At 55.3% G+C, this 8,595-nt stretch overlaps 1 protein-coding gene across 1 annotated transcript; it reads left to right on the forward strand.

Moving 5' to 3' along the window:
* Positions 1-292: 292 nt before the first annotated feature.
* Positions 293-7,417, forward strand: LOC105094151 (L-amino-acid oxidase). The gene is made up of 7 exons (XM_010986112.3): positions 293-389; positions 868-1,097; positions 1,333-1,445; positions 3,099-3,300; positions 3,666-3,734; positions 5,241-5,374; positions 6,586-7,417. The coding sequence occupies exons 1-7, from the start codon at positions 293-295 to the stop codon at positions 7,415-7,417; spliced, it is 1,677 nt and encodes a 558-aa protein (XP_010984414.3).
* Positions 7,418-8,595: the final 1,178 nt, after the last annotated feature.

Here is an 8,595-nt window from a genome sequence, read left to right on the forward strand (position 1 = left end):
TCTTATAAGGACACAGGTCAGACCGCACAGGGCCCACACTAACAGCCTTATTTCAGCTTCGTCACCTCATGAAAGGCCCTGTCTCCAAATTACAGTCACTTTCTCAGCAACTGGGCGTGAAGATTTCAATACATGACTTGGTGGGGAGAGACAGTTCAGCCTGTAACACAGATAGTGGTGGCAACAATGACAGCAATAAAAAACGACAATCACAAACACGCACCTTTCATAGGGTCCTAGAGGGAAGGGATGACACAGAGGGAATGGAACCCTGTCCCAGGCGGGCGTGGAAATGCAGGCTCACAATGGGGCGGACCCTTTAACCTCAGTGAGCCTCAACCACCTCTGGCAAATGAACTGGCCGTCTCTGTCCCGGGCTCGGGAAGCTGGTACTGTGCCACACACATATCAGAAACAGCCGACGTTATTTAATGATGCCTTTACCTGCTCCATCCTCACCCTATCCTTCCACGGCCAGTGAGTTAGGTATTCTCATTGCAACAAACATTCTGTCAACCCCAACAGGGACACAGGACACCCAATGTGGTAGCCAGGTCCCGCTCACCTGTCCCCCATTGGGCCGAGGGCTTGGCCTCCTGGGCGGTAGTCCAGCTGGCCAAGGGCAGACACCGTGAGCAGGGGTCCCGGCTGCATCGAGTGGAGGCTGTGAGGGGGCAGTGCTGCCCATCTGGGGCCCTGGGGGTGGCTCGGCCGCCCAGTGACTAAGGCATGCTCCAGTAAGGGAGGGAGCGTAAGGGAGTGCTGGCATGTTGCGTCACAGGCCGAGCAATATAACCGCTCCTCAGAGCAAGCGCTGAGAGCAGCAGGACTTCTCAGTCCCTAGCTGTTTGCCTGCCATCTCCACAGCCATGTGCCCGGCCTGGCTGGCCCTCACCCTCCTGTCTGTGCTGAGCCTGTGCACCCAGGCCTTCAACAGCCGGCTTGCCAAGTGCCTTGAGGACCCCCAGTATGAAAAGCTGGTGCGGCTGGCCCAAGACGGGCTGGGGCAGACGGCGGAAAAGAAACACGTAGTAGTGATTGGAGCAGGCATGGCCGGGCTCACCGCTGCCAAGACCCTGCAGGACGCCGGCCACCAGGTACATGATGGGGCGTGGGAGAGTCCTGCATGGGGGGCCTTGGGAGAGATGGAAGCGGACAGCCTCAGAGAGCTGGGACGGGGACGGGGTCTAGGGCTCTTGGTGTAGGGAGAAGGGCCACGAGACCGGGTGGCATGACCAGATAGCAGGCAGACCTGGGGAAGAGGCAGGAGGGCTGTGGGAGCTAGGGGATGTGGCCAGCTGTGCTGAGATCAAGACAGACCTGTCTTTCTAGGTGACTGTCCTGGAGGCCTCAGGACGTGTGGGTGGCAGAATAGAGACCCACAGAGTGCCCGGAGCACAGTGGTATGTGGAACTGGGCGCCATGAGGATACCCACCAGCCACAGGTACGGTCGGGAGAAGTGGGGGTGGGGAGGGGAGGCTGGGGCGTGGGCAGCCATTTCATTGGTACCCTCGGGATTTTAGTCCATGGAGGTGATGAGTAGCCATGGAGAGATTAACGCCATTGAGGGAATTTCTTACTTACATTTCCAGAGAGGAGACACCACACCACACAGGGCCCTGGGGATGCATTGGGATAGTCAAGAGGTAGAAGACAGGAGCAAAGCAAAGTCACAAGCCATGGCCTTTACTGGAGTTTCTAAGGGAAAGGCCAGGCAGGACGGAGTAAACAGCTTAAGACTGGCTGGTCTGAGTGATGACAGTGGGCTCTGGGCTGCAGGAGTCATCTCTAGTTGCCTGGTACCTGGCTCTGGCTGAGTTAGGGCAGGGTAAGTATTGACTGGTATGTGGATAGGAGCATGGCCTTGGGTCAGCCCTGTCTGCACGGTGAAAGGAGAGCTCTATAGGAAAGTTGACTTGCAGGAGAGACAAACACTTTGGTGATGGTTCGGCCCTGTGATTAATGAACATCAGACAGAATCTAAGAACACACAGTGAGAACACACAATTAGCAGAGGCCAAGAAAGACAAAAATGCATGGGAGTCCTTTCCTGCAAGTCAGCAGGACTGTATCTGCCCCAACTCATGTTGAGGCTCCAAGCCTGCCCCAGAACCTCTCTCAGTCTCAATGTTGTAATCTACTTACTGGGCATAATGGTACCCACACCCCCTGCCTGCCTAAAAGCCCACATGGAGGATCCCAAAGGATAATTCTGATGGGGAGCACCTTGAAAAGTCAAAAGCGGCCTGCTAGTTTTCCTCATGATGGGAGTAATGAGTGTCCTCCGAGAGTTGTGGTGTCTGGGGGGAGCCCCGGGACCCGGGACTGGCACGAGGAGCCCTTATGAAGGGCCATCCTGCAGGGGGGCCCTGCCTCACGGAGCACACAGGATGGTGGAGGACACTCCCTGGAGGCTTGAGAAGGATGTGCACAGCCTCCATTGAGGACCCTGCCAGTGTGCTTTTCACGACACCTCCAGGACCTTGAGGCCAGAGGTCTCAGGCAAAGTGTGAGAGATCTCGGCCAAAACAGAGGACCAGCCTGGTGTGGTATGACTATTACAGAAACCTGAATCTCATTGAGAGACCAAGTGACACTCAGAGGATTGGAGAACTCAGGTTTATTACGCCAGCAGGCCCAGAGGAGTTAACACTCTAAGCTCTGGACCCTGTCTGTAGGTTTACACAGGCTTTTATAGGTTTTAAGTTTCGATTAAGTTTGTGCCATAAGCAAATGACACAGTGTTAAAAATGGACCAATCAGGAGTGGGATTTGGGAAGCAGTGGAATTTCAGGGGTAAGTTTCATTTTCCTGGAAGCAAGCCATCTTACAGAAGCACAAAAGCAGGAAGGCAAGTGGCCCTGCCTGGGAGGTCCTGCTGGTCCCTTTGTGGGTTTTGCCCCTTCATGACCACAAGAATGATAGCCTCAAATCCTTCCTTCATGGCCCTGTCACCATTCCTGTAGTGACAGGGAAGACTGTAGTTCTGTCTTCAGATGAAGTGAGTCTGTGGGCAGCAAAGAGCAGAGCACCTGGAGCAGGGAGGGGCTGACAGCTTCCTTGTCCCTGCTGAGCTGTCTCTGATTCACCCCTACAGGCTCTCTCGCGAGCTCATCAGGAAGTTTGGGCTAAAGCTCAATGAGTTCCGTGCCTCCCACAACCAGACTTGGGTGCTAGTCAACGGAGTGCGGCAGCGCATGGGGGACGTGCAGGCCAACCCCAGCCTGCTGGGCTACCCAGTCAGGGCAGAAGAGGAGGGGAAGACAGCAGAACAGCTCTTCGAAGAATCACTGAGGAAGGTGAGCCCAGGCCCCACCCAGCCTCACGCAGCAGCCCCGGGGGACAGGCTCTCCAGCCCTTCACAGTGGCCTCACAGGCCATCAGAAATGTCCCCAACACTGGACGAGGAGGTAGACTCCCACCTCTGTAACTCCCAGGGTGACAGGGGGCAGCTCTGGCCCACTCTTGGGACATTCAGACTTGTGGCACACCGTCCTGGAAGCCAGGGGAGAGAGCACGTAAAGCCAGCCTGGGAGGCACACACAAGTAGAAGCGAGTGAGGGAGCCCCGGAGCATTGGGGGGCGGTGCTGGACCCCGGATAGGCGAGTGCCCCTGAATGGGGTGCTTAGTTCTCACCAAGTACCCATCCTTCCCCCATGCCAGATGGTGGAGGAGCTGGAAAGCAAGAGCTGCAGCCAGGTGCTGGAGAAATATGACTCCTTCTCCACCAAGGTCAGTCCCGGGACCCCCCTCTTCCTGCTGCCCACAGCCCACTCTGTCAAGCTCCATGGAAACCACACCCACCCCCTTCCCAGCTAGCGGCAGGGGAAGCCTGTGAACCCCTGCCCCGCCCTCCCGGGCAGACGGGCAGAGGGCGCCTGCACACTCACGCTGCTCCACATCCTTCAGGGGCACAGGGAGCCCATCCTCGCCCACTCCCTCGACCTCTTGCACTTTCTCACTCAGCCGAGGCTTTGGCACCGGCTGTTCCTCTGCCTGGGAGGCTCCGCTGGCAGGCATCCACATGGCTTGGCCCTCACTTTCTCCAACTCCTTTGAGTCAAGGTGCCTCCCTTTCTAGCCCGGCACCCTCCCCTCTTCCTTCCTTTGTGCTGTTTCCACCACAACACTCATCACCTCCTGTTTCAGTTGTTTAGTTTGTTTATGGTCTGCATGCCCTGCTAGAATGTAAAAGCACCTGGAGGTCAAAGGTTGGGGGAGGGAGGAGAAGGAAGGGAGGAAGGGAAAGAGGAAAGGTGGGAAGAGAGATACAGGGCTTGGAGACTAAGGCAAGCTTGGGATGGCTCTCAGCCGTCTCACCGTCCAGGCACCCCACTCACAGAGGGAGGGAGGGAACCTACCGCCCTCTCTGGGCTCACACAGCAGTTCTTACAGTGTATCTCCAAGAACTCTTTGGTCTTGCTTTTCCTAGGATGGTGGGGCCCTGCTGTCTTGCCTCTGGCGTCACCAAGCATGTTTGGTAGAGGCATTTTGCCAAGGTAGAAGCTAGGTCAGCCATGCCCTGCCATCCTGGTGGTCCCTGTCAGGCCTGTCCCTGAGTGCCCAGCTGCCAGTGCTACCTGCACTGGTGACAAGGGTACCGACTTGGCTATGGACATCCTTTGGCCCTGGGCAAGCTGGACAGTTCGCCACCCTAACAGGTGAACCCCTTCTAGACAGTTCTTTTGTGTGCGCTCTGGCCTTGCCTGGGAAGAGGGAGCAGGGGTGAACACTGGGCACAGTCCTCAGTGGGCTCACCGGAAGCAGAACCTCCAGGTCACTTGCTCATAGGCTGGCCAGGACTACAGCATGACGTTGGGGCATGAGGGCAGGATGAGAAAAAATATTCAGTACTCAGATTCCTCCAGGTGAAGGCCCAGACCTATCAGGCTGGGCCCAACATACTTGCAGGTTGACTAGAAGACTGGGCCTCAGTTTCCCCATCTGTAAAACAGCGATAATAAGCTACTTCTTAGGACCACACAAGTGAAGGACTGAGCAGAATGTGTGTGTGTGGGGGGGGGGGGAAGTGGCCTGTCACCAGGACTGAGGAGAGCGCTGTGAGACTGTCAGAGCCCAGTACACCAGGCAGACACGTGGCAGCCCGGGGCCCGGCTGAATGTGCACCTGCCATTCCACTCTGTCCAGTTCTGTTCCTCCCTGTCTCTGGCTGCAAAGCAAGGTTCTCTCACGTTGGCCTCCCGACAATCGAACTCCCCTGCCTTCTCTCACTGCGCAGGAATACCTGATCAAGGTGGGAAACCTGAGCCTCGGGGCCGTGCAGATGATCGGCGACCTGCTGAATGCAGATGCTGGCTACTACCTGGCCTTCTTGGAGACCCTGCGTGACTTTGTCTCCTTCCAGGAGCCCCGGTGGGAAGTGTGGCAGGGAACTGGGGAAACGGGCGTGAGCTAGCCAGTCACTAACCAGGACAGTAGTAGGAAGAAGATTCAATAAATCAGGTGAAAAATCCCAAAAGAAATGGGGACGAGGGGAAAGCAGGGGTTTCCAAATTCCAGTGAGTCTCAGAATATTGTTAAAATCGGATGACTGGACCCGACCTTGAGTTCCTGATTCAGCACATCTGGGCCAGGCACTGAGAACGCGCATTTCTGACACGGTCCACGGGCCACTGCAGCTTTTTCCGTCTTTCTGCCTGGGAGCCCCACTTTGAGAACCTCTGGCTAAGAGGCAGTCCATCAGGAAGCTACAGATCTGCTTTGCTCTGGGCCTCACCTGCTCTCCCATTACACAGATGAGGGTCGTTACCAGGGGCACTCACTGTCTTTCAGCCCAGGACGATGTGTCAGGGGTACTAACTCCAGATCCCAGCCACCAAGCCCCTGGCTGCTCTCAGGACAGGCTGGGGCTGCAAAGACAAAATAAACTGAGATTTACCCCCTCCCTTCGGGTTCTGTGACAGGACTCCAACTAAAAAAAAAAAAAAAAAGGCTACAGACACTCACAAGAGGGCAACAGACCCTGCAAGCCCTCAGTGGCCCAGGGGGCTTGGCTATGTTATTTGAGCATCCGGTCTTTTTTTCCTGAGCAGCATCTTCTCCCTTCCTCCCAGAATTTTTTTCAGGGTGCATCCATTAAAACTCAAGCCAAGGACTGTCTTAAAGGGAGAATGGAAGGAAGAGGAAGGTCTTAAGACAGGCTGATTGGGAAACTTGATGGTGCTGCGTGCCTTGAGGCTGGGATTATGAAAGGGACTGAGAGCTTCTAAGAGCCCTGGTTCTTTGTCAGCTCCACAGTCCTGCCTGGAGGTGACTGAGGAGGCAGGAGGGCTATGACTGACAGCCACGCACGATCCATGTTTCAAGCCTGGGGCTCTGGCAAGGGCCTGTACCTGCCCAGAGGGGATGCATTTTTCTGATCTGTCAGTCCCCAGTGGCACTTATCTCTAGTTTCCTGGAGTTAGAGCTGCCCTGCCTGGCGTGTCCTCCTTTTGCCAATGGCTGTCTCCCTAGCACACAGGCCAGAGTGGGTCCATTAGAGAGCTCAGCCAAGCGGCCATCCTCTGCATGGCCTCGTCCATCAACCTGCTTCCTTTTTCCCTCCCTTGTCTGCTCACCTTTAGGTTAGATGAAATCACTGGGGGCTTTGACCTGCTCCCCCAGGCCATGCATGCTGCCCTCTTGCCTGGGACGGTCCAGCTCCACTCGCCCGCAGAGCTGGTGGAGTCCTTCGGAGACCAAGTCCACATCACCTACCGAACACCTGACCCCCTGCGACCCAGGGCACGTCTGACTGCTGATTACGTGATTGTGGCCATCACAGCCAAGGCTGTCCGGCTCCTCCGTTTCCAGCCCCCTCTCTCTCGAGGCAAGGAGGATGCGCTGCGATCCATTCACTACAGCAGTGCCACCAAAGTGATCCTGGCCTGCACGCAACGTTTCTGGGAGCGCGAAGGCATCTTTGGGGGCAAGTCCAGCACTGACCGGCCTTCCCGCTTTATCTTCTACCCCAGCCACATCTTCCCCAATGGCACAGGGGTCATCCTGGCCTCCTATACTGTGGACGATGACTCCTCTTTCTTTGATGCCATGGACCTCACCCAGGCAGTCGATGTCGTCCTGGACGACCTGGCTGCAGTCCATGACCTCCCCAAGGAGAAGCTGCGGGCCCTGTGCCCCTACTCCGCCATCAAGCACTGGAGCCAGGACCCCCACTCCATGGGCGGCTTCGCCTTCTTCACTCCCTACCAGTATGTGGACTATGCCCAGGAGCTCTGCAGGCCAGAGAGGCGGGTCCACTTTGCCGGTGAGCACACGGCCCTGCCCCATGGCTGGATTGACACGGCCATCAAATCAGGGCTCAGGGCCGCGCAGAGCATCCAACAGGCTGTGGGCTTGGCTTTGACAAAGGGCCGCAGTGACCCAAAAAAAACTCACTCCAAAATGGAGCGATAGCCAACCTCACGACCCCAGGAATGGGGGCAATTCTGGTCACCACGGTCCACCAGGAAGTCTCCAAATCTGCTCTTTATCTCTACCTTTTCCCAAAGAAGCCAGACCAAGAGGTGTCACATAAGGCCAAGGGACAGAGTCCCTCTAATACTTGGCCACCCATGTCCTTGGATCACTGGCAGTGTCTCAACAACAACACAGGATACAGTGATTGAACAGTAAAGCATTCATTAAGTTTAAGACCATCACTAAGTGTTTTATTTACATCCTGGGTGGCATCTGGATAATTACTAGAATTGAGGACTGAGAGTTAGGGAGGCCTTTGATTTCTGGGGTCCTTGGCTCTTCTATTATTCCTTTAATCTGAGTTTAGCCCTGCCCCACCTCCTCATCTCCACTCCTCCACCTCCCATGACTGCGAATTTTAAGAGAAGTGGGGGACTTAGGTCTTTAGATGGAGGCAACTCTGGCCAGCAACACGCTTGATACTTTTCCATGTTACGAAAGCAACCCCTGATACACATAGTCTAATATGCCTCCATTTTATAGATGAGGAAACCTGATTCTCCAAGAAGTTAAACAACTTGCCTGGGGGCACAGATGCTGATCCAGAGGGATTAAAACCTGAATTATCAAACTCCAAACCTTCTTGCTTCTTCTGTCACTCGGCGGCTCTCTCTGTCTTATTCTTTTGTGTATTCCTGAAACGATTAATGATTCACTTTGTAGACATTCAGCGAGGAATGTGTAGAATGTTTGCATGAATAGAAATCCTCAGAATGAACAGCATCAAAGCAGCAGAGGCTGCTCTCCATCTCTTGTCCATCCTTCTGGATGTTCTTTGCCTGACAGCCCCAAGGGGTGAGGAGACAGGCAGGTGGAGTCAATACTGATGAGAACTTTCAGGCAGACAGAAGCATGAGGTCCAAAGACATCCATCATTTGGCAGTGACCTGGCCTAAATTATGTCCCTAAGGGACCTCTTGGTGTGTGCGGGGGGGGGGGTTGGTGGCGGGGGAGGGCACGTGAGTAATCACCCAGAGGGCTACAGGAAGGGGACAGGTGGCCATGGGGTGAAAGGACAGTTTGTCACCATGAGCAAAAATGTGCCTTCAGAGCCAGCTGAGAAAGTGTCATTCTCTTTAGAGTCTGAGGCTGGGACAGAACAAGGTCCCCAAGAA

Source organism: Camelus dromedarius, chromosome 3 (assembly GCF_036321535.1).
Source record: "Camelus dromedarius isolate mCamDro1 chromosome 3, mCamDro1.pat, whole genome shotgun sequence".
Lineage (NCBI taxonomy): Eukaryota > Metazoa > Chordata > Mammalia > Artiodactyla > Camelidae > Camelus > Camelus dromedarius.

Excerpts from the sequence above, each read along its gene's own strand:
- LOC105094151 (XM_010986112.3), top strand. The coding sequence starts at position 293 with ATGCAGGCTCACAATGGGGCGGACCCTTTAACCTCAGTGAGCCTCAAC. Across the intron at positions 3,301-3,665 it reads TCGAAGAATCACTGAGGAAG|ATGGTGGAGGAGCTGGAAAG; the intron begins GTGAGCCCAGGC and ends CCCCCATGCCAG. Across the intron at positions 5,375-6,585 it reads GTCTCCTTCCAGGAGCCCCG|GTTAGATGAAATCACTGGGG; the intron begins GTGGGAAGTGTG and ends GCTCACCTTTAG.